Source organism: Lissotriton helveticus, chromosome 6 (assembly GCF_964261635.1).
Source record: "Lissotriton helveticus chromosome 6, aLisHel1.1, whole genome shotgun sequence".
In the NCBI taxonomy this organism is placed as follows: Eukaryota; Metazoa; Chordata; class Amphibia; order Caudata; family Salamandridae; genus Lissotriton; species Lissotriton helveticus.
Window position 1 is genome coordinate 485,773,151 of NC_136067.1, and position 26,260 is coordinate 485,799,410.

Sequence of the window (26,260 nt, forward strand, 5' to 3'; positions counted from 1 at the left end):
AAGACTTGGGGAACCTTGAAAGTGAAATGATTAAAACAACATCAATAAAGAAAGAAATATCAACATGGTGTTGGGCCTTTATCGAAACAGACGAAGAAGATTTCTTAGTCCCGGAAATAATATGGAGAAAAGATATCCCGGATCAAAACATAGACTTACAGTTCACATGGAAAAAATCGCTGGAAAAATGTTGGTCCTGTGTAAAACCAGCCCCACTGAAAAGGAATCACTTGTTCTCATTACACAGAGCATATTGGACCCCAAAAAAACTGTCTAAATTTAAAGGTACAAATATAAAATCATGCCCCAAGTGCGGAGAGGCAAAAGCTGACGACGTCCACATGTTCCAAAACTGCCCCGCACTCTCCCCCTATTGGCTCGAGATTGGTAAGACGCTAACAATGGTAATGGGAACCAACATAACTGTAAGTACAACTCTTATTATTTTTGGGATACAGAACAACGTTGAATCTGATACGGGTAATCTAAGTAATAAACACGAAAGCTTGTTGTTCATGTTGATACTGCTCGCGCGGAGAGAGATCTGCATCAATTGGGTTAAGCCGGCACCGCCTACTCATGAAAGTTGGCTAAATTCTATAATAAAAACTAATAAACTTGATAGGAAAGGGAAAAACTCCAAAAGAATACGTTTCTGGGAAATTTGGGAACAACATTACCAGATAAATCATTTAACTCCTTAATGTCACCGGAAAATAAAAATCCAATGATTAAAGCGGAGACAATATTTCCAGCCAGAACTGATCTCTGCCGAGTAGCCTATTAGGCTAGCTCTTCCCCCAAACTCTGGAATTATTGAACACGCTAGAGGGTGATAGGAGTAATCTGATTGGTCACAAAAGTATACTCCCCATGGACAACCGACAACAACGGGGCAGTGAAAGCTCAGAACAAAAAACCATCAGACTCCCAAAGCCTCCTTATTATTTACATCCGCAAGATGAGGATAAAAAAAAAAAAAGATTTACATCAGAGTCTCGACCAACACCGACGACACCTTCAGCACCGCTGAACACTTTCACTTCCAGATCCACACCGACCCCAACACCACCCTCAGAGGAACCCTCGTTCACAGACCCCCCGGACCCTGACCACAGTTCAGCGACTCCATTGCCAACTGTGTCAGCCCCCTCACCCTCGCCTCCACGGACTACATCCTCCTCGGGGACCTGAACTTCCACCTCGAGAACAACAACAATGCCAACTCCACCACCCTGATCGACACCCTCGCCAACCTCAGACTCAGACAACTCGTCACAACACCCACCCACTCCACCGGCCACACGCTTGACCTTCTCTTCTCCGCAAGCTCCCACGTCACCTTCAGCCACACCACCGAACTCCACTGGACCGACCATCGCTGCATCTACTTCACCTTCCGGAAACCCACCACGCACCACCGCACCCAACAGATGCCCCACAAAGTCACCGAAGACCAGCTAACCACCACCCTCACTCAGAGCCCAACTGCCGACCCCACCGACCCCGACACCGCCGCCCGCAACCTCAGACAATGAATCGACAACTGCGCCAACACCCTTACCCCGCTCAAGAAACCCTCCAAAAGCCACACCAGCAAGAAAGCCAGCTGGTTCACTGAAGACCTCCAGGCCTCCAAGAAAACCTGCCGAAAGCTAGAGAAGAACTAGCTCCATGAAGGAACACCGGACAGCTATGCAGCCCACAAAAACGCCACCCGCAGACACCACCACCTCATTAGATCTGCCAAAAGGGCCTCCTTCAAAGACCGCCTAGACAACAACGCACACAACAGCAAAGAGCTCTTCAACATTGTGAAGGAACTCTCCAACCCCAGCTTCAACACCAACGACATCCCACCTTTGCAAGACCTGTGCGAATCGCTTGCCAACTTCTTCCATCGTAAAATCGCAGACATCCACGACAGCTTCAATGCCACAACCACCTCAACCACCACAGAGACACCCGTCCCCCGACCACCACCCGCACCAACCCCCTGCTGTCCTGGACCAACATCAACGGCGACACCATCAAGATCATGAACGCGATCCACTCCAGATCTGCGTCAGACCCTTGCCCACACCACATCTTCAACAAAGCCAGCACCGCCATCGCACCCCATCTCTGGAAAGCCATCAACATCTCCTTTGAGACAGCAACCTTCCTGGAGAGCTGGAAGCATGCCGAGATCAACGCCTTACTCAAGAATCCCAAGGTGGACCCCAAGGACCTCAAGAACTTCCGGCCCATCTCCCTGCTCCCGTTCCCGGCAAAGGTCATCAAGAAGACCGTCAAAAAACTACTGACCTGCTACCTCGAGGAGAAATACATCCTAGACCCGTCCCAGTCTGGGTTCCGCAGCAACCACTTCACCGAAACTGCCCTCGTTGCTGCCACCGATGACATCAGAACCCTGCTAGACAACGGAGAAACCGCGGCCCTCATCCTCCTGGACCTGTCAGCCGCCTTCGACACGGTCTGCCACTGCACACTACGAACACGCCTCCACGACGCCGGGATCCAAGACAAGGCCCTGGACTGGACCACCTCCTTCCTCTCAGGCAGAACACAGAGTGTCCGCCTCCGCCCTTCTGCTCCGAAGCCACCGAGATCATCTGCGGCGTACGCCAGGGCTCATCCCTCAGCCCAACGCTATTCAACATCTACATGGCACCGCTCGCCCACGTCGCCCGACTACACGACCTCAACATCATCTCCTACGCCGATGACACCCAACTGACCCTCTCCCTCACCAAGGACCCCCACACCGCCAAAACCAACCTCCATGAAGGAATGAAGGCTGTCGCCGAATGGATGAGGAACAGCCGACTGAAGCTGAACTCGGACAAGATGGAGGTCCTCATCCTCGGATCCACCCCTTCGGCGTGGGCTGACTCCTGGTGGCCGACCGCACTGGGAACAGACCAAACACCCATCGACCAGGCACGCAACCTAGGGATCTTCCTCGACACCACCCTCTCCATGACTAAGCAGGTCAACGCCGTCTCTTCCTCCTGCTTCAACACCCTCTGCATGCTCTGCAAGATTTACAAGTGGATCCCTACTGAAACGAGAAGAACAGTCACCCAGGCCATCGTCAGTAGCAGGTTGGACTACGGAAACGCACTCCACGCAGGAGCCTCGGCAAAACTCCTGAAAAGGCTTCAACGCATCCAGAATGCCTCTGCACGCCTGATCCTCAACATCCCTTGCCGCAGCCACATCACACCCCACCTGAGAGACCTGCACTGGCTCCCCGTCAGCAAGAGGATAACTATCAAGCTCCTCACCCACGCACACAAGGCACTCCACAACACCGGACCAGCGTACCTCAACGGACGACTCAACTTCTACACCCCACCCGCCAGCTACGCTCCCCCGACCTCGCCCCAATCCCCCACATCCGAAGAGCAACCTCTGGCGGCAGATCGTTCTCCCACCTCGCCGCAAAGACCTGGAATACCCTCCCCCTCCACCTACGGCAGACCCAAGACCTGCTGACCTTCAGAAGACTTCTCAAGACCTGGCTATTCGAGCAGTAGCAGCATTCCCCTCCCCCAGCGCCTTGAGACCCTCACGGGTATGTAGTGCGCCTTACAAATGCAATGATTGATTGATTGATTAATTGATGAAGGAAAACTCAACCTCCGTACCTCGCTCATGCTGACTAACTTCAGTGAAGGGGATCAGTACCTGGATTTTTGACTGAGACCTTCCGCAATCGCCTGGATACCCTCCTGGGTGACTAGCCACGCTTTATAAATACGACTCAATTGATTGATTGTGGTGAACTGTTCAGATTAGACAAAACATTACTCACTCCCTAGTGGCAAAGCTTCAGGGCCAAAAAGTGTGCCAGCATAATTTGTTAATCAATTTGTCGCTGTTAATTTATTAATTTACAGAAATTTTACCAAAAAATGCCTTTAAAAAGTCCTGCTTAATTGGTAGAATATAAAAACACAAACTACCATTCTCAATGCTTTGTACCATTATTTGATGCAAATGTAAAAGTACAAACTACATCTCTGTCCGCATAAGTAGAGTTTTTTTCTCTAGTTGTTCATAGCAAGCAAACATGCTTCCTACTCCTCGAGCTCCTATATTTAATGCTCATAGAGTACTTACCTTTTAAAAAGTGACACTTGCCATTCCCTTTCAGAAATGTCTCATATCCGTGTTTCTGAAAAACCATATAAAGGGTAGGGTGTTTTCTTTGTGTCATGTATAGGTTCGAATGGTAATTAAATGGTGAGTGAAATCGCATACCATTTTTGGGGATTTTCGCAAAACGTGTGCAGAATTTCTCAAAATGTACTTTGAGGTATCTTTTGTGAAAAAAGAACATGAGGGCATAACTCTGTATAAATATTACATGAGGTATTAACAGGAGGTTGGTTCAAGGAGAAAATGTCATTTTGTTAGGCTTTTGCTGTTCCTTCAAATTCTCATGAAATTTACATAACACAAATTTCATGGGATTTCACTCCAGAGCCATGATTAAATTGGTGCGCTCCAATCTATAAAATGAGGTTGGAATAGGACACAAGTTCAAGGAGAATCTCTAAGAGGTTTCGCTAATCTTTACTCCTGTCTGCGCCAGTATTGTTTCTTCTGTCATGGTAATCATAAGAAAGGCAATGTATTTAGTTATTATGATCATAATATTACTCTTTATGGTGCTGCTTACTGTTAGGTCTGTTGCCTTGCTGTTTAAAGTGCATACTAATATTTTGTACACTCTAGATAGGACAGACAGGATATCTGCCAATATTTGGTAGATGTCTGTGCACCAAGCTCTAAAATACCCCCTTAGTTCCATCCTGTGCATGGAATGAAAATTGTATCTAAGAAATTCGAAAATCTGAAACCATTATTCAGTCCACATGCGTGTCGCTTCAAAGTCCCTAATGTTGGTTGCACACTCATCTCAGTTCCCTGTTTTTGACTTAGCAGTATCGTCTGGTACCCACTTCACATTTGCACGTTTCCGTGATCACCTTTTTCTGTGTTTCCTTTCTGTATTTTATTTCCTTTTCACAATTGGGCTCATTGCGCTGGACTTCAGTGCTAATAGCAACTATTTTATTGCAAGTGGTTTCTTTAGTTTAAATATGTCTTGCGTCGCCTTAGCTGATACACCTTCATGCGCAGGAAGAACCTGTAGTCATTGCAGTTAACCAAGGTTTTGTCAGCCATTGGCAAACCACTAAATCTTGAAATTATAGTATACCTTAACAGTATGGAGCTGAAGAAGCCTGTGCTTTGTGCTTCATTCCGACACAGGTCCGCTTCGGTCAGACATCGGACCTGTGTCATTTTGCACCGTCGTCTATACCGTTATGATCCATCATCTTCGCCCCAGCCTTTTTCAAGATGGCTACCGTATCACATTGAATATTGAGAGGATCCAATATTCTGTTGTGTAGGGCACCTCTCCTCAAGCAAGCTGATCAGCATGGTGTGAGCTGGCTTTACAAGTGGCAATATGAATGCCTCATCACTCTAACGCTTTCCTTTTACAACAGTAAACCTGTTCCTTAGGCTCTGCTTGATGTTCCTTAGATATTATTGGACTTTGTATCTGAACTTTGTCATTTTGTTCTGTTATTAATCTTGGGGACGGCTAACTCCTGGCTCCTCCTGGTCTACGTTTGATTCTTTTACTTTTTACTTCTTCAGCATGAGGTACACTTTATTTGAACATCCTTGATTGAGGCTCGGGTGTTCTTACTTCTTCAGTAGGACATTACTAATCTCTGTTCATGTTGTCCCTGTTACTATGGGTAGTTTCTATTTCTCTGTCTTTCTCGTTTAACCTGAGTGACGTATATCAGGCCTGTGTTTTTTCAATCTGTGAGGGTTGGTCGACATTTGGTGATCGACAACGCACCATCAACACCATTCTCTGCATGTCCATTAGCCTGTGTGCCAGCTGCCTAGTTGTTCTTGCAAATGGGTCTAACTTTCAATTACACCATATTTCAGACATTTTTTTCTATACTTTTAACACATTTCTGCCACTTTAGATTACAATTTCAGGGTGAATGATAAAGGAAAGGTTATGCTCTTTTAGGGGATGATTACATTAATCACCAAGCACTGGATGGATAATGCCTATAGGGGGGGTCCTCGTAATTTACACATGCCAATTTTCACAAAGGACATTGGTACTAAAATCCTGAGTGCACCTGTCAAGAGTCAACCCTCTAGGCCTTATGTGGTGATAGGCAAAGAAACTTGAAGGCAAATGCCCATTTAACTACACTTCTTCCTTAGCTAAAAAGGAAGGAGAACAGAACAGACAAAATGTGTAGCAGAAATTGTTCTCCTGGGGTCTTTTCAGTGCAAACAGATGAATGTGATTCCAATACAGTTCAGCAAGGAGCTTCTTACACCTCTCGCTTCTTAGCTTTTAATATTCACTTATGTTTTTTTGAACATTAAGAATGAAAGGGGATTTGAATATCTATAAAATAGCATCCTTCTTTAAGTAATGGTAGTCTTTGTCTTCTTATATCTCCTGGAACCCAAGATGGTATTCTGTTGGCTCATGTTTGTCACTTACAGTGCTCCCTCCTGTATGCCTCCTTATATGTATTGTTTCAGACATTTTCTAAAATGCACACATTTAAGATGCCATTTTTACATGTCTTCTCCTTCAGCTTAGTAGGCTTCACCACATTGAGAACTAGAGCTTACTGCAGCCAGTAATGAGGGCAACTTTCACCACGGGTAATGGAGAGAATCCCATAACTGGCAGGTAGATGCAACAGGCCATGTGTAGCTGCTAAAGAAAGGTGACAACTATGAGGACATCGGCCTCTGGCTTGGAGCAGGGCAATGTACAAGTGCTTTACAGTGTGCCACTTAGGGATCTCCACAACATGATGCGTGTGCTCCACGGTGCTTGTAATGGTGATGCAAAACCCACACATCGTCTTTCAGAGAATTTAACAGTGAAAGTGAAGTGCCTATGCCATTTGGTGCATATTCTTTGCCATTTACCATGGCCTTTCAGGAAAGTTAAATCAATTGTGTGAAATCGTTTTAAGGAAAGGCGGATTCCCTCAATTCCATTTTTATAAAACAAGTAATTTATCTTTCAAGGTCTATATCTTTCTTTAATGGCACTGCAGCCAATTTCAGGAATTAAGCGTGCTGGCTGCAGGTTGCATGTCCACAACTGCAATAACCCAGAGCTGACTTCTGATATTCAAGTAGATCTAGGGGCTTCAGGCCAGGACAATAGACTTTAAGAGGAACCTAGGAACCAAAACAGATTGGTGTTCAAACCAATTTTCAGGGGAATTGACTACTATCTTCAGAGGTGCATCGGGCGAAAGGATGGAGGGTTGGCTATCTCTTCACGCAAAGCATGAAAGAGGAGAGGTTGAGGTTAAATTTCTCTTTAGGGGTAAGACCCCAGTGATGAGCAATGGAAGGGAGGAATGCTTGCTCAGTGTGGAGGAGTAATTGGGGTAGGCGATGGTGTCGCAGTGATAGAGGAGTCCAGAAGGCCTTCTATGCTATTGAAAAGGACATAACAGGAGGGCGGGAGGGAGTCAGCTAACAAGTTGGGAATAGAATAGTAACTGGGATGTGGAGGTGGCTTCCTGCAATCAAGAAATCAGTGGTTTACCACATAGAACAAACATTGTTGTTGGTCCATAGTGATCTTCATTGCACAGGTCTTTGCTGTGAGGTAGGGATCAAACCAACACACCCCCTAGGTTGAAGAGTTGTTAGAGAATGGGGCCCTTGTATAAATGCAATCCAAATATTTAATCTGCTTTTACCTTTGATTTACTCTCTTCATATTCTGTCCCAATCTTCTGTGCTATTTCCTTCCTAGGCCTAGTAAAGTTTCAGGAAGGAGGCTCCACAAGAAAAGAAAGGGCTAGTTCACTGTACGAATTTGCATACAAATGGGGAGTATATTATGGAGGTCTGATCGGCAAGTAATGTTAGGGTATACACAGGTGCGTATATTTGGTAGGAGAGTGGTTGAGGCATCTGTTATCTTTCATTCCCAACCCTTTCATCTCCTTTAAAGTTTCTGCATATGCAATGTAGTACAACGATACCCCTCCATGATCATATGGCGGAATTCAAGTAAAGAGAAAGGTTATCATAGCTGCAAGATTTGAAATCCCTTCTGTCTTGGAATAGGATAGTGCTATCACCAGATGCATTGTGATGCCCTGCACCTTCCGATTTGACAGGCAGGCAGTAGGATAGAATGACACACTTGCATCAACCAGTTTCGCCCCTCTGGAGTGCTAATTTCTAGGCAAGGCCATCCATGGACTATTGCACCAGGGTTTGGCCAGATGTCCTGCCTCCTTCCTGTGTTAATGCTTAGCCAAGACACAGTCAGCTGCACCATGATTAAATCTATACACAGTGAAACACTTTAAGGGCATGTAGAAAACTTCAGTCACCCCTAGCAAACAAGGAGGAATCCAAAGTTGAAAGAACTCTTTGGTAGTATCTTCCATTCAGACCATTCCAGATTTGTAAGCAGGGTCAGGCTGAGACACAAAATGGGCCCAGGCACCAAAATAAAGTAGCTCCCATTAGCTAACCAGATAGCTAAATAAATTGCCCACATTTGCAGATTAGTCCAATTTTGCAAGGTATGGGAAATCGCATGCATCTGTGTTTGCTGCAGGCAATGCCAGTGCTAATATCAGTGAAATCAACAGTAAAACAAAATGTCCCATGGGCCATAAAACAGGCTCACAAACTGTTAAAAAACGGGCTCTTGACAAACCAGCCCATTGAGCAATGCACAATTGCCCAATAGGCCAGTCCGACACTGGAAGCCGAGAATCAGATAACCACCTATTTCTTAAATTGAACTGGTGGAGCCCACCGGCACTCACTTTTAGGTCTCGCGCCTGCGTTGCAGTGCGCAGCATTTCTCGCGCAGCGCAAGACCTCTTGTACGGGCTTCAGAAAGCTAACCACATGCTTGTGCGTGTGGATTGGCTTTCGCGGACCAACATTGGCTTTAGCGTGCTTTTAAAAAAAAAAAATAAGGCACGCAATTGGGCAAAGGCGGGCGCATGTCCCGCCTTTGCTCCGTCCATTCCCACCGGTGTCTAGGACGAGCATCAGCGCGTCCTAGACACCGACATGCTCCCTCGCCCGAGCTCCTCTGTGGTACGCACGTACCACTAGTTGATCAAGTTCTCCCACTTTCCTGTTGTGCATGTTGTTGCCATGTATTAAATTAAAGTAAGAGACCTCAGAACGGTCCACATTCGCTATGATGCTTCCTGCCGCTGTCAGCCCTCCAGTGGGTCCCATTAAGTCCACGGTCAAAGAATATCTGGGACACTCGGGGCACCCTGCAGGGAGCCCGTTAGTTTGTTTTATGCCACTGAAGCTGGTTTTTAAGTTCAGGTTGGCACCGTGCATTAGTTCTGAGGGGGGAGATGGAGGCAGCCAAGGTGCCATTTCAGACGGGCCTGGCACACCTCGCCGTGGTCACACCTCCCGCAGCATTGCTGCACATTTCTGTACGGGTTGAGGGAGGGGGGTGGCCGCAGGCTTCTGAACCTTCTGAGCAAATTGTTTTCTGGTAGTTGCCGTAGTACCGACGTGTCACCTTTCGGCCTCTTCAGAGCTTTTGAAGGTGGGGAGGCTTGGGCGTGGATAGCGCCCTGAGCGGTAAAGCTGCCAATGGCTGAAAATTACGACGTGGCGGAATGATGGGAAATAAGACGGGTGGATTTTTGTTAAATCTATTTCTTATAAGACCTCTGGATCAGTCAACGCATGGGGTGTGTCTGCAGCACACAACGTGCAAGTAAAGCTGCCTCTAGGCGCTAGCCGTCGCTGCTATTGCAGTAGATGAACTGAGGAAGGATATTACAAAATGAACTTCTGAGTCACTTTGTCGGTTCAACGTTCTTTCAAATACAGTTGGAGCCAGGGGTGTTGCAAGTTCTTGGCAGCAACGCAATCACAGCGTATCACGTTCAGCGCCATCTTCCGGTTGTCATTCTGGGTCCTTTTACCATACAGCTGTTGTGCCCATTTTAGAGGGTCAGCTTTAGAGGGCGTGAGTTCAGTTTGCTCCTGCAGGAACACATAGTAATAGATTTTCTGAAATAGAAGTAAAAACAATGTTTTCAGCAAAACTAGTTACCGTATGTCCCTGCAGGGGTTAATGCACATACATCGCGGGTTATAAAACTAGTTAGCGCAATGTATGTAGCATCAGAGGTGCAAGTCAAAAAGCATGACAAAAGTTCTGTGACTTTTACCCCAGACTGCACAACAGCTTGGTTGGTCAAGGCACCTGCTGCAGAATCTCTACCAGCAGTCTGTAGATTGCAGATTTCAATCATAGCCTAGTATGGGCAGGCCGGCCTTTCATCCTTCCAGTGTCAATTAAAAGCCATTAGCCATACATTCAAGATGGATTGAAGAAACCTCCAGAGACTGAGCACAATATTGTGTGGTACAGCCATTTTTCTAATAATAAAATCCAATTTTAATCCAAAATGTGATGAACCTGGGATAATCAATGAAGAGCCGCGGGCACTTGTGCAGACACTGAGGAGACCAGGGTAAATATAGACATTTTGTTACCGCCCCGGAAGTAAGATGGAATCCTGGTGGGCGCGGCCACCATGTTGCACTTCCCCGTGTGTACATACAGTCCCAGACTTTCAACCGAATAGACAGTGTAAGGAACTTGGGGTAGATGCCAGTGGCCGGACGATGTGATGGGTTCTGAGGAGCGCGAGCTTATGCGGTGCCTCTGGCAAATTGACACAGACAGTACTATATGTTTGGGCCTAGCAACTGACGAGGGAGGAGCTTGGAGTCCGGTCAAGAAAACTGCGAGAGCCTAGGCCAGTGGTGATGGGTGGGCCCATGGACAGAGTGGGAGGAGGTTGGGAGCCACAGAAAAGACAGGGAAGCGTTTGGTCCACTAAGGGTGGGGATGAGGGAGTGAGAGTGAAAGGCCTTCTAGAACGTATTCTCTGAGCATTCTTTCAGACATTGTTATGATTGAAAGGTAAAGCGCATTGAGGCAGTTCAGTGTATGGCGTTTGTAATCGGATGCCTGTCTCTATCCTTAAAGTGTGATTTGAGGAGCTATCCGCATCAGTTTGTAAAAGCAGCAAATGATACCCGATATGGATCGATTTTTATTGCAGCAGACTATGATGTCTGCCCCGGATCGTGACACTGCTGCTGTCAATTGATTTTCTAAAAAATTTTTATTTATTGTTTTATTTAGTGCATTTTTATAAAGCGCGGACATTACTCGAAGGTGTCAGAGCGCTGTACAATAGAGCTAGTTACGTTACAAGAGAAAAGTGGTGCAAAATAGAACATTACAAAGACTAACAAGCATTTGCAATGCAATAGGTGTCGCATTATTAAAGTTTGAGCTATTGGCATTGCTAAATAATGCAACACCAATAGCTCAAACTTTAATAATGCGAGACCTATTGCATTACAAATGCTTGTTGGGGATTGGCACTTATTTCTCCTCATTAGACATTTACTGCGAGCAAAAGAGGGTCAAATAATGAGAAAGAAGGAGAAACACTTGCAAAGGGAGAAAGCAGGAACATGCAAGAGTGAGATAAAGGAACAGGGAGTGTCTGATAATGGATGGAAGAGCCATGAGGTCAATTCACATTTACGGAGCCTTGGAATGTGGTACGCCAACATTTAAAAGTAAGGGGCGCAGGTTAAATGTCAGAGCTTTAGGCACCGGCTCTCATCCTTTTTACACATTAAGCACTGAAGCAAACATAGAGCTTGTGATGTCCACAGAACTGCTCGTTCTGGAAACACACTCTCACACTGATCAGCAGATTTTATAATGCATTTACTGCTGCAAGGCACTGCTGAGAATTGCTTTCATTCATAATATTAATTGTAGTAGCTATTAATGTTTGTAGCACAGTGCAGGTGTTAACTAATCAATGTAGAAGTAATGTTATGAACGTAGCATTAGTAATCACAGTGTACCAATATTGTAGACAAATTGACTTTCATGTCTGCTAAGACTCTGTTCTACAACTAAAGCCCCAATAAAATCCAATATTGAGAATTTTGAGCCTGAGAGCATGGGCACAGACCTGTGGGTAAAAGGCCCTGGACAGCTTCATGTCATGTTCAATGGGCACTATGGTAGGTGGGTTAGAATATTTTAGGTATTTGTGAATGTGGATCAAACCCCACGAACATCACTAAGAAAACCCGTGTGAAGGGATGTTGTTGCTCTATTCTAAGATGTAATTAAAAAAAAGCTCAATATTCTCTGAAAATACCCCAAATGAAGAGGTGTACCTAAAAAGCACTGACATTTCAGACTTCTGATTAGCAGTACAACATAAAAGACCCCCAGTGCACTTCTTTTGAAACTAAAAATTACATCTGTGATATCAACAGTAATATCAGTACTGCAGCCTTACGGATAACTGTAGTAGCCCTTCTTCTCTAATTTCTCAAAGGGCATCTTATCTGCAAAAGCTATATTTAAATCTTACATCTGCATTAATTGACTGTGTGCACTTTTTTCCTTTATACAATAAGACCACTTCTAGTTGCTGACAGTGGTTCTGCAGGTTTATACCTGCCTTTAATGTCTGTGAGGATATCTGTGAACTGTGTGGAACCGCGGCATCCTTCCTTTTCTACATAAACTCTTCAAAAGATGTAAAGTTGCAGACGGTAGTACTGCAATCTTTAATTTGCATCTAGTTGCTGCCATTTTGGATCTTCCTCTCAGTATAATTTCTGTGGGGGCACCTATATGCTGGCTATTGTTGCAGTATTATATGATTTTGTACATGATGTTACCAGCGATATTATCAATTTAGTTGTAGGGTTACCATTCACCTTCCGGAAATGTTGTTGTGGTTAGAACTGATGAAGTAGGTTTATTTGTTCCTACTGGATATTGAGGGTTCTCATAAAGATATACGTCACAAGTAATTGTGCATTTTCATTGACATATTGGAATTCTGCAAAAGGAGCACATTATTGCTGTGTTTTCTTAAAGTATTGTTTCTGTAATTTGCTTAACAATATTTTCCAAAAACAATGCACTTAAAATCAGTCTGGCTATTGTATAGCACTGGAAGCCACATGGTGCTTTGTGTAGTATTGAAGACAGGATTTTTCATATACAGATGTGTGATGGCTAGATTTACAGAAGTGGAAACACAGTCTCCAGTAATCCATATTTTAGTTTAGTTGACGTTTTGATCCGGAGACTTATCTCTCAAAATATGGTTGCTTATTAGTCTTATATGCATTGTTTGGTGGGACATAACAATTTGTGGACTGTGTGTTAAAGGAAACAATGAGTTGTGCTGGGGGGTGGTTTGTGGTTTATTTGTGGTTGGTTAGATTTGGGTTGGGTAGTTTTTGGTTGGTCTACACGTGTAGGCTGCAGTTGATCCTACAGTGGAAAATATAGTGTGGCCCTATGTGGAGAGAAGGCTGCAGTTGATGCTACAGTGGAAAATATAGTGTGGCCCTATGTGGAGAGAAGGCGATTTCTGATTTCTTCCAGACAAAAATAAAGTTAAAAAACATATTTTATCACAGCAAACAAAACTGTAGTTAAAAATCTGAATTTCTAGGTACATTCTCATACACACATAACCAAAAAGGGCTGGTGGGGGTTGTGATGAAAAATATCAAGATATTTATGTCAAGTTTAAGAATATACATTTTATGAAGTGGAATAGAATTTCACTTAGTACAAAGAATCAGTTATAAAACATGTGCTCTTGCGTAAAGGAAATCCATAGGCGAAACGTTCCCAATATTTCCATTTAGCCCAGTCTCTCAAGTAAACTTCCATGATGGCATTACTTTGACTCTGGCCTGGTTCCATGTTGATTTCCTCAGAGTTCCTTTGTTGCAAAGTCTTTACTTGTGCGTGTCTATTTTCACATTCCCATTGGCATCTCTTTGCTTTGTGTCACATGTATTATGTGCAATTTTGCAAGGCTCCTACTTCAGTAACACCACTTTTTGTTCTCACAACATGATAAGGGTTGCATTTAACTCACGGTCAGAAAGTCTTTTATCGAATAGAAATAAATGTGCAAAAGTTATAAATTGTGTAATGCAACACATGTGATAGATACCATGTAGTGCTGGGCAGTTCTTCACATATCAGTAAAAATAAAAATTGAATGTGTGGTTCAACAAGAAAATCAATAAATGCACTTGACATGAAGTTTTGTAGAACATTCTCTCGTTAAAAACAACATAGATCCATTAGAAAGTTTTTTGTACAAAAGTTATATATATATTTTTAAATGCTGATATTAAATAAATCTATACATTATATTACAAGATGTGAGCTATATGGTACACAAACCTAGGTACTACAACAATGGATGCAGTATTTCAAGTAAAGTTTAAATGAATTTTAACATGCCATTCACATAAAGTAGAACACTTTATTATAGCAAACTACTAATTACTTGTCTGTTATTATGGGTCCAATTCACAACACTGTGGACACGAAAATTGGAAATTATATACCCAGAGTTACTCCTACATTTGGACTCTACTTCTAATGTTTTGGTTTAATTCTGAAGCAATTCCAGGAATACTCCTGGATAACTAAGAACATCTTAGATATCAATGAGTATTCAAATGTGCAACTATTTCTGCATGCATGTGGAAATGCCCAAATATGGAAAAGTGACACATAAATACATTTGCATTTAAACTAATTTTTTTTACATCCCAACTAGTATATGTCCTTTCCACGTTCTATATACCCCAATCAATAATGACATAATCCCTCTTCACTCTGATGCATTTACTACCTTTGGTGTAAATTTAGGTGTATGATCATGGTGGGAAACTACCCACATCTTTTTTTGAGTACCCACACACTTTGTGGATGCTACATCATCACTAATGAATCTTTTGCACACCTGAGTTGTACTTAACTGCACAACATATTTTGGGAATCAGACCCTATGTGTTCATCTTGAAAAATAAAATAAATACTTCCACCAAAATGTAACTCGGAAAACCTAGTCATAATAGGTTCTTAATGCTTATGACATTGTTCTTTTCAATTATTTTGTAGTGAATCTTGTAAAGAAATCTTAGTCGTAACTATAAACCTACATTTCTTCTAAAATAGTAGTACATTTCTATTATTATTCCTCAGCTCAAAACATTTACAAACATACAGCACAAAAGTGGCCAAAAATCAAGCTTAAGGATGGCAAATTTTACCAACTTGCAGTATGAACATGATTAAAACCACAAAATCATACAAAGGATTCCTGTTTAATATTTATGCTTGTTAGAAAGGGGCATGCTGTGCTTATATATAGAAGTGTTTGATACAGGGTGCTGAACAAATTCAGTCTATCTCTGAGCACTAGACAATTTTCCTAAAGAAAGACACATGGCAGTCTTATAACATGTACAGAATAAAAAAATGGAACATCACATACACAATAATATGTATGTAATCAAAACATGATGATAGTAATTAAAACACAGATGGAAACTCCTGGGGAGTCATGCATAACTGCAATGAAAATGATCTGTTTACTGTATTTGTGGAACACAGGCAGATATATTTAGTTATTTTGAAATGTGTGCGATAAGGCACAATGGCAATGTTCTGAAAGGGAATTTCACAGTTCCAGTTATTTAATAATACTTCGAGTCATTACTCATTCTGCTTTACAATTTCCTGAAATGCTTCTATACGGGTTTCTCTTTCTGTTAAAGTTATCACATGTTTGAATACCTCAGTCTCTTATTTGGCTGGTTATACCAGTTCATAATAGCCAAGAAAGTCTGCTTCTTTCCATAAGGTTTAAGTATCCTTTTAGAACATCAGTATCCTTTAGTCTGTTGTTAAACGAAGATACCTTGCATCTGTGTTGTTACATTTTGAAAATGAAGTCTTTGAAGACAAAATATTATTAAAATTGACATCAGATCCAATCATAGTTAGAACTCTGCTGGTCGGATCATCATAGTTGTAGCTTTGAGTGAATAGCCAGAGCCTTTCCAATAGTACCATTTAATACCGTTAAACTTGTTTGTGTTCTGTCCCTGTGAATAGTACATTCCATTCAGGTTGGAAGGACCACATGCATCAAACCACCAGCCTGTAAAACAGAATTAATAGCATTGGTGAGATAATTGAAAACATTAACAGGAAAGCAATGGACTATACATTAGTGCTGTCTTTTTATTTTTAAACATCTGCAAACAAACTAGCTATGATTGCCATTGTTTTGATGCCCTCTCATACCATCAACAATTGTAATAGGTTGATTTTAGAAGAGTGGTGCACTCATAGGTGGTTTAAGGATTCTTTTACAAATGACCCCCAAAGTAAAGAATATGTTCTAAAACACTCCTCAATTTGTTTTCACAGGACCCCTGTATTTCAATATGATTGTTCTAAACATAACTGTTTGCACCAGCCTAAGTATAAAACATTGAACCTTTTTCTAAATATTAATAGAAACCTAATGGAATACTTTAGCACCTATAACGGTACCTCTGGAATAGATACAATGAAGCCTTTCTTGCAATATTCACCCCAATTCTATTCTCACTTCATATCTCCCAACTTGATTTCCTCTGGAATTGATTTTCAACCCAGAATCTAGCCAGTGGAAGGGTGGTCATGAAAAATGGAGAATTTGCAACAGAAGTCAATTGCAGCGCTGTTTTATTCTAATGCAGCACGAATTTCATTGTACTCTTTTTGAGTCAAAGCAGGACATAGGCAGAACGCAGCTCTTAAGACGTCTTCAACAATTGCAGTTTGTTTAAACTTGTTTAGGGCTGATCATTATGATGTACTAATTTACAAGCTCACGGAATGCTGACACTAAAAGAATGTATTATACATTAATAAATCAGGACAAATAGTACATTGAATCACTTCATGCAGTAAACAAAAGAAAGAGAATGTTCGCTTTATTTTATCCCGACCTTTTTAAGTTGCCATTTGCATTGATGTTAATGGATAATGCTTAGGTGCCAGATCATATAGAAAGTAGTAAATCTGCACATGTAAAAGTACCTATGTATGGGTGCAGATTTACTACTTGTTTGTTATCCTCTTACATTCCATTTGCACTAGGAACGGGTTTCCGGGTGTACTTAGAGAATGTCATGCAATCCCTCCCTCATGCTTCTGTTTCAACTGTGGGTAATTCTGTATAGGCTCCGAATACGAGTCAGGTGGAGAGGTCTCTGCAGGTCGAATACTGCTTTGCCTGATGACAAATATTTCTACACCTAGATTTTCTAGTATGAGAATACCAGGCCCAGTTTACCTGCTGTAAATTCCAGCCAGTAAAATAATGTACAGATTGGCAGGGGCTGCAAGTGCAAATGCAAGGCCTGGCCACTGCCTGACCACCCGTCTCTGCAATGGCACAAGGGGAGAATGCAATGCTCCCCCTGCCTATCCACAGCCTACCCTGCCCCTTGAAATCCTACCCACCACTGCCCTCTGCCCTGCATTAATCCACATAGATTTGGGAATTCTGTGCTTAATTTGACCCTGAAGAGCCAGGTCCTCATGGTTACGTCTGGATTAACTCATACTTGCAGGGTACTGATAGGGTGTTTCTCCAAGGTATTATGGTTAAATGGAGTATTCGGCCTGCCAGTACCTGCAAATTGTTATTGAACCCATAGCACAGAAATGTGCAGGCCAATGGAGCCTGATGTGCAAATACACACGTCTGTGCAAAGCAGACCAACGGTAGATAGTAGGTTATAGGCTTGCGCTCAATTGTAATATGTAATTATGGAACATATTAGGCTGCTTCTAGGAATAAAGATGAAGTCTATCAAACCGTCACCATTAGATGTAGACAATCCACATCAACAAATATATACACGTTGTATCCCGAGCAAAATGAAAAGTGTATTAAGGCAAATTATGAGTCCAAGGGGAATACATCTCCGACCATTTTCAGGTTAGAGTTTGGGAATACCCATGAATATAAGAGTTTTGGGGTGAAATAAAACGTGCAAGGCTAACCATGCCTTGGTCCTCATACTTCCCCCTCCTTGTGTGGGATTTACTACTGATAAATTCTTACTCATGGAGGAGAAATTCACAGCAGTAAAACCATTTTTGATTACCAGTAATCCTTTTGTAACTTCTTCACCGGCATTAACAAAGTTGTTGACCGCAAACCTATGTTTATGGCTGAAACAACCTTTGTGAATTATCCCATTAGTTGCCAACTTTTCATTCTTTGCTGTCATTGCTTAAAATTATTGCAGTTACAAAACAACACAATCCAAACCGCCGAAAGATACTAGAATGAAAAAGGTATATATAGATTACATTTTTGTAATCTGGGAAGGGGAGGAGGAAGAAGCAATGACCTTCATCAACTGGCTAAACGCCCAGGACCCATTCCTAAAATGTACACAAATGATGAGTCAATCGGATCTAGTGTTCCTGGACCTGAACATTTTGGCAAAAGATGGTGTCTTAAAAACCACAACCCATTTTAAACCTTCCGCCAAGAACTGCCTCCTGCTGTATAACAGCTTCCCTCCCCGCCACCTCAAAGAAAACCTTCTATTTGGCCAGTTCCTGAGATTGAGAAGGAACTGTTCAGACACTGCTGGTTATGACACACAAGCCACAGATCTGGCTAAAAAACTAAAATACGCCAATACCCAACAGGAACCATCATGAGGGCAAAGAAAACAGCAAGGAATAATCACAGAGGCTCACTGCTCGAATCCTATGATAAGGAAGACAAAGGGAAGGACACAAAGCCAATATGTATTACAATCTTCAACATCGCGTCAACCCAAGTTGCCAAATTTGTCAAAAAACATTGGCAAATAGTCAACAGTGGTAAATTGAATATACCAACTCCTATGTTTTCCCACAGATGAGCGAAAAACCTTAGAGAATTGCTGGTACACACCCTCCCAAAACCAAATGACAGGGGTAGCCAACAAACAATCAGTACTCTACCAACTGGCCACCACCCATGTGGCTACTGCAGTGTTTGCCACCTTACCAACACCACAAAAAAAGTGGTCTTCAATACTGGCCAAACATGGGAATTGCGCAAATTCACCAATTGCAATACTGTGGGAGTTGTATACCTCATTACCTGCATCTGCAATCTACATTATGTAGGTATGAACACAAGAAAAGCAAGTACCAGAATCTGCGAACATCGCAGCAACATACGATGCCACAGAGCAAGCACCAAGATGGCAGCCCATTTCAATGAGAAACAACACACTCCCAATGATCTGCGTTGGGTGATCCTGGAGCACATAAAACACTGTGATAACCTTGAACAAACTCTCTTAGAAAAGGAACAAAGATGGGTGCACAAATTACAACCAGACAACATAGGACTAAATAAGAATACCGTGGGGACAGTTCACGAGATAATCTGACCCCCACAGAACTGATTGAACTCACAACGACTACACATTTTTTCTGCAGTAGTCCGAGAGAATAGGACCACCTTCACTGTTGGTTCTAATTTTATTTTGGTTCTATTCCTGGTTTTGATCCTCAGATGTATTTTTCCATCTATTTTAAAGTTACTCTGCTTTTCCAATATTGGTTGTGAAACGAGCCAAATAATCTGTGCAGGTTAGTGCCTTTTAACATTGGTTCACCTTTTGAAACATTGGTTCCCCGTTGATTATTAGTTTTTCCCAACGCAAAATGATTATCCTTTGCCCAATCCAAAATGGAGATCAGAATATAACTAAAGACAGGGTTCAAGTCCCACCTATTTCTATAATACATTTCAGAGTTATTTGTGATAATGATTCCAATTTTTGTATGTTTATTTACGCTGCATTGGCAGCCGAAATAACTCCACACCACGGCGATTATCGCGCGCCTCACCGCGCGCCCACAGTACGCACAAGCTCTAGTCTTTTTTCGAGTCCCGCCCCATGTGACAATCGGAGGCAGGAAACCAGAAATACTTAAAAACATCCGGGACCGAGAGCATAGTAAGATGCGGGCGCCCGAGGTACAAATAGGTTCGAATAGATGGACGGAAGCTGAGCTAAAGTAAGTGCTACTGGTTCGTTGTTCCCTCTGAGTAGGAGATTGTTGGATTCCACGGGCCCAGACACTGCAGGAACGAGGTATGCCCAAATCCACTACCCTGACTCAAATGCCTCCCATGAGGTAGACAACCATGAGAGGACACCCGAGCCCAGGGCAGGGGACAGGAAATCAAATGAAAGGGACGTCAAAAAGGCTTCACCCCTGAACTGGACTGGACAATGAGACTCAACCACCACCTCCACGCCTCTGTACCTACAAAACAATGTACACACAATTACTTCTGTGTTCAGCTTCAATGATTACCCCTTATTCCCATAGCCACACTCCACCATACAATGATAAGACACCTCCTTACTTGTGCATTGTACAGGATTAGCCTCGTGAGGTCTTTGGCAGCAAGGATGATGAGTATTCCACTAATGTAGGAGCATCCAGTTCCAGGTAGGGATAGGAGATAAAGGAAAGTCACTCGAGGACGTTTTTCTGCCAAAACGGGGACTCTTAAGGGGAAAAAGCCATTCAAATCGGCATAAAAACCCCCCAGCTAATGTCCTTACGAGTGTTTATAGTCTTTAAACACGAAGGGGGACACAACAAACAAACGTATCCCTCTTCCAGGATCTGCAGCTCCTCTGTCTTCCCAGCGTGACTGAAAGCGCCCAAGCAGCACACAAAGAGGCGGACAGCCTCACACAACGCGGAAGTAAAGGACGCTGCTTGGAATCCACGCAGCTAACACGCCAGCTGGCGTCTTTCGGTATTATTACTAACTGTCCTTCCGAAGAGCCGATATCCGAGGAAACTGGAGCCCCAGCTATCCTCAAATGAACAACAAAAACACAACAGCTCAATCTTCAGGATTACGAAGGAACAGAGGGAAAGTGAGGGTAGGGAGGGGGGCGGGGTGGGATACAGACTTCTCCTAAACTGCACTAAATATAGGGGAAAAAACGGAATAACCAGGGAGAGGAAAGGGCAAGTCAAACATAGAACTAAAGAGACAGAGGGGATCCAATTGAAAAGGAACACGAGCCCGTGAACCAATCTCTCTAACAACGTAGATACCACAACCCAGCACCTGGAACCCAAACTAAAAGATACCAAGCACTGATTTAAGGAAGGGGCGGTTCTTTTATCCCTTCAAGGCCGATCATGTGATGGTGGAGTATGGCCATAGAGGACAGACTAGCCCTATTTCCTAACAGTATCTCCCCCCAATGGTCCTCCCCACCGGACGGGGTTTAGAGGGGTGTTGTCTATGGAACAAACGAACCAACCGTGGCGCATGCACACTACCCGCCGGCTCCCATGTCCGATCTTCAGGTGCATAACCCTTCCAATCCACAAGGTAGAAGAGGCGTCCTCTCCTCCGCCTAGAATCTATAATAGCCTGAACCTCAAATTCCTCTTCCCCATCGATTAACAAGGGAGGGGGTGGTGGCAGAACCTGTGTTGTCGGTATATAGGGCTTCAACAGTGACGTATGAAACACCGGATGGACCTTGTATTCATCAGGCAAAACAAGCTTCATGGCCACAGGATTAATGACTTGCGTAATAGCAAATGGTCCCACAAACCGAGGCTGCAATTTACGAGACCCCTGCAACCTAAGATTGCGCGAAGCTAGCCACACCTGATCACCCACCTTATAAGATGGAGCGGGGACTCTATGTTTATCTGCCTGAGCCTTCATGGTGACTTTAGTTGCCTGTAGCTGTTCACGAGCTCTGTCCCATATTCCACCCAAGGACTTACAAATATCGTCTATGGCTGGCACATGCCCTGTAGGCTGGATGGCTAAAGCCCTAGGATGGTAACCCAATGAACAAAAAAAAGGAGTCATACCCACTGCGGAATGCAGACTATTATTATAGGCAAACTCCGCAATAGGAAGAGCCACCATCCAATCACAAGACAATGACGACACAAGACACCTCAAATATTGCTCCATGGTCTGGTTCGTCCGTTCAGTCTGACCGTCTGACTGCAGGTGGTACGCTGATGACAATCGTACATCTATCTTCAGCACAGAACACAGTTCCATCCAAAAATGAGACACAAATTGTGCTCCCCTATCAGAAACAATCGCAGATGGCAACCCATGGATCCTGACTATGGATGACATAAATACCAAAGCCATCTCCCTGGCAGTAGGAACCTTAAGTAAAGGGATGAAGTGTGCCATCTTTGTGAACAAATCTACTACCACCATTATGGCGGTATGTCCCGACACAGGAGGTAAATCCGTCACAAAGTCCATACTAATGGTGTGCCAAGGAGCAGGAGGGACCTCTAAGGGCTGTAACAGACCCGACGGCATACTATGGGTGGGTTTGCTAGTGGCACAAATGGGACAAGCAGCCACATAACACTGTATATCCTTAATCAATGAATCCCACCAAAACCACCGCAAACACATCTCCCTCGTCTTTTGTATCCCTGGATGTGCTACCAGCGAGGAGGAATGACACCACTCCAAGACCATCTTTCTCAAGGCAGGAGGGACAAACAAACGGTTCCCATGATACAACAGCCCATCCTGCATCAAAACCTGGGGCAAAGCCATCCAAGGGGCTAAATCCAATTGTCGTAATTGCCCCTTGAGAAGTGAGGGAAAATCCTCAGTGTGTGCCACCCCTACAATCTTCTCTTCACCGATCATAGGTCTGTCTTCTTTCACTCGTCCCTCCTCCTTCCCTTCCACATGTATCCTTGAAAGGGCATCAGATTTTATCTGCTGTGCGGCGGGTCGATAAGTAATGACAAAGTCATACTCGTTAAAAAACAAGACCCACCGCATCTGGCGAGGTGTTAACGCCCGAGCAGACCGAAAGAATTCAAGATTCTTATGATCAGTATAGATCGTGACTGTGTGTCGAGCGCCCCAGAGATAATGACGCCACTCCTCAAAAGACAATTTCACCGCCAGCAGTTCCCTCTCAGCCACTGTGTAATTACGCTCCGCAGGCAACAGGGTCTTAGAAAAAAAGGCAATGGGGTGCATCTGACCCGTTTCAGCATCCCTTTGGGACAACACCCCTCCCACTGCACACAATGAAGCATCCGTTTCCACAAAAAACGGTAAGGCAGTATCGGGATGCACCAAAACAGGAGCAGATGTGAAGGATCGCAGCAGTAGTTGAAAAGCATCCTGGACTTCAGTGGACCAGACAAAGGGAACCCCCTTCCTTAGCAATCGGGTCAGCGGGGACACTACATCAGAGAAGTGGGAGATGAAGCGCCGATAGAAATTGGCGAACCCCAGAAGGGCCTGGATCTGCTTGACAGTAGATGGTATGGGCCAGGTAGTAATAGCCTCTATCTTTCTAGGGTCCATTCGAATACCCTCAGCTGTGATGACAAACCCCAGGAATTCTACCTTCCGTGTGTCGAACTGGCATTTCTCCAGTTTGGCGTACAGGTGATGGTCCTGTAACTTCTGTAACACCTTAGATACATGATCATGGTGTTCTGCCACCGTCTCTGAGAAAATCAATATGTCGTCCAAATAGACGATGACACTTCTGTCCAGATATTCCCGGAGAACCTCGTTAATGAAGTATTGGAAGGCCGCTGGCGCGTTACACAAGCCAAACGGCATCATGCAATACTCGAATAGGCCAAATTTGGTCTTAAACGCCGTCTTCCATTCATCCCCGGGTCGGACTCGAATGAGATGGTAAGCACCCCGCAAATCCAGTTTGGTAAAGATGGTTGCTTTGCGGAGCTGGTCCAACAACACGGGGATGAGAGGAAGAGGGTACCTATTCTTCACGGTGGCCTTATTTAGAGCCCTGTAGTCCACACATGCCCTCAACGTCCCTTCCTTCTTCGGAATGAAAAAGATCGCCGATGACACAGGCGAACAAGAGGGACGAATGAAACCCATCCCCAACATCTCCTCTAGATACTCTTTCAGATGTAACTCCTCGGGTTCAGAGAGCGCATATATGCGACAAGAAGGCAGAGGAACGTCAGGTATCAAATCGATTCTACAGTCAAAAGACCGATGAGGAGGGAGACCCTGTGCCTTAACCTTATCAAAGACACCCCGAAAGGCGGAATACTGAGAGGGAACCGATATCACCTCCACCCCTGCACAAGACAAGGGAGGTATCCGTTCGACAGCCTCCCTGTAACAATGTGTAAGGCAATGCCTGTAATCTAGAGTCACCAAACGTTGCACCCAGTCAATCTTAGGATTATGTTCCTGAAGCCAGGGAACTCCCAACACCAATCCAAAAGAGGGGGCGTCAATAAGGTCAAAGACCACTGACTCTGAGTGCCCATTCTCGCACAGCAACGTCACTGGTTCTGTCTGGCGTGTAATGGAACCCGAGGTTAGTTCAGTCCCATCGATGGCTCTCACAGGTTCTGGTTGTCTTTTGTATAGACATGGGATTTCTAGCTTTTCTGCCAACGAGATGTCAATGAAATTCCCAGTCGCCCCGGAGTCCAACAAAATAGACACTGGTACACGCCTACAACCCGACATCAAGAGTTGTGCCGGAATAATGAAATGTCTTGGCACCTGATCTATCACACCCAGCACCTGATAGGTCCCCCCTTCTCCACTGTTCATGGTTTGACTACGATCCACCTGTACACATGCTACCTTTTTACTGAATGCCTGTCCGGAGGGTTTAACAGGACACTCTCGGGCAAAGTGCCCCCCTTGCCCACAATACAAACATAAATTCAGTTCCCTCCTTCTTCTTTTCTCCTCCATGGTTAATGGGCCTCTCACCCCTCCAATCTCCATGGGCTCGGAAGCAGGCCTATTTTCCCCAATGGATCTTGTTTCCGGTTTCGTATAACTCCTCCAAGGTCCCTGAACCCGACTACGATCACCACGCCTCTCAGTCAACCTATGATTTAACTTCACCACCAGATCTATAAAGGCAGCACAGTCGTCTGGAGGATCGACCACCTGAGATACCACATCCTTCAGTTCGTCACATAAACCCTGATAAAACAAGGAGGTTCCCTTGTCTGTGGGCCAATGTGTTTCTGACACCAACCTATTAAATGTTGACACATAGGTTAGCAAATCCTGTTTGCCCTGTCTTAACTTGAGGAGCTCCGCATCACTCGCCTGCATAAAAGCATGCTTTGCAAACAGACCCCTCATTAATTCTTTAAACGCCAGGTAATCATGCAATACTGGATCATCATTTTCCACAAGAGGGATAGCCACTTTAGCCGTGTCATCCGGAAAAGCGGTCGGCCTGCAAATAAAATGCAGTTGGCATTGAGTCATAAAGGTCCCATACTTATTGCTGTCTCCCATGAACCTCTCAGGGGGGGCCAAGGGAACAGGAACAGGCGTCGTAACAGTAACTGCTACAGGGACTCCCCCCTCCGCTCTCTGACCCGTCCCGCCTCCATACTGAAATGTAGCTGGCTGGATGACAGGGACATGTCCCCTCTCTCTCAACTGTTCTCTGGCTTTCACGGCCCCCAGCTCCTGCTTCAATCCTGCGTTTTCCTGTTGTAAGTCCTGTACCTGGGCCTGTAAGGCCGCTACCGCCCCCACTATGTCCTGCATTGTAGGTGCCCGCTCGGCTCCCCCCATGGGACCACCCAAGTCCTCATCCATACTTCGTCCGGGCAGTGTATTTTATCGTGGGCTTGGTATTCTGTTGGGTTCCACGGGCCCAGACACTGCAGGAACGAGGTATGCCCAAATCCACTACCCTGACTCAAATGCCTCCCATGAGGTAGACAACCATGAGAGGACACCCGAGCCCAGGGCAGGGGACAGGAAATCAAATGAAAGGGACGTCAAAAAGGCTTCACCCCTGAACTGGACTGGACAATGAGACTCAACCACCACCTCCACGCCTCTGTACCTACAAAACAATGTACACACAATTACTTCTGTGTTCAGCTTCAATGATTACCCCTTATTCCCATAGCCACACTCCACCATACAATGATAAGACACCTCCTTACTTGTGCATTGTACAGGATTAGCCTCGGGAGGTCTTTGGCAGCAAGGATGATGAGTATTCCACTAATGTAGGAGCATCCAGTTCCAGGTAGGGATAGGAGATAAAGGAAAGTCACTCGAGGACGTTTTTCTGCCAAAACGGGGACTCTTAAGGGGAAAAAGCCATTCAAATCGGCATAAAAACCCCCCAGCTAATGTCCTTACGAGTGTTTATAGTCTTTAAACAC

General features: G+C 44.2%; 2 protein-coding genes across 3 annotated transcripts in view; one reads left to right on the top strand and one right to left on the bottom strand.

The window, feature by feature from the left end:
* Window positions 1-26,260, top strand: part of MCPH1 (microcephalin 1) — a 1,654,378-nt gene that overhangs the window by 1,007,329 nt on the left and 620,789 nt on the right. The gene's annotated exons all lie outside the window — the stretch shown is intronic.
* Window positions 13,665-26,260, bottom strand: part of ANGPT2 (angiopoietin 2) — a 190,159-nt gene continuing 177,563 nt past the window's right edge. The window contains exon 9 of the mRNA XM_078647931.1: window positions 13,665-16,148. Within this exon, the coding sequence (XP_078504057.1) occupies window positions 15,988-16,148 (161 nt within the window). The 3' untranslated portion in view covers window positions 13,665-15,987. The remainder of the gene's footprint in view (window positions 16,149-26,260) is intronic.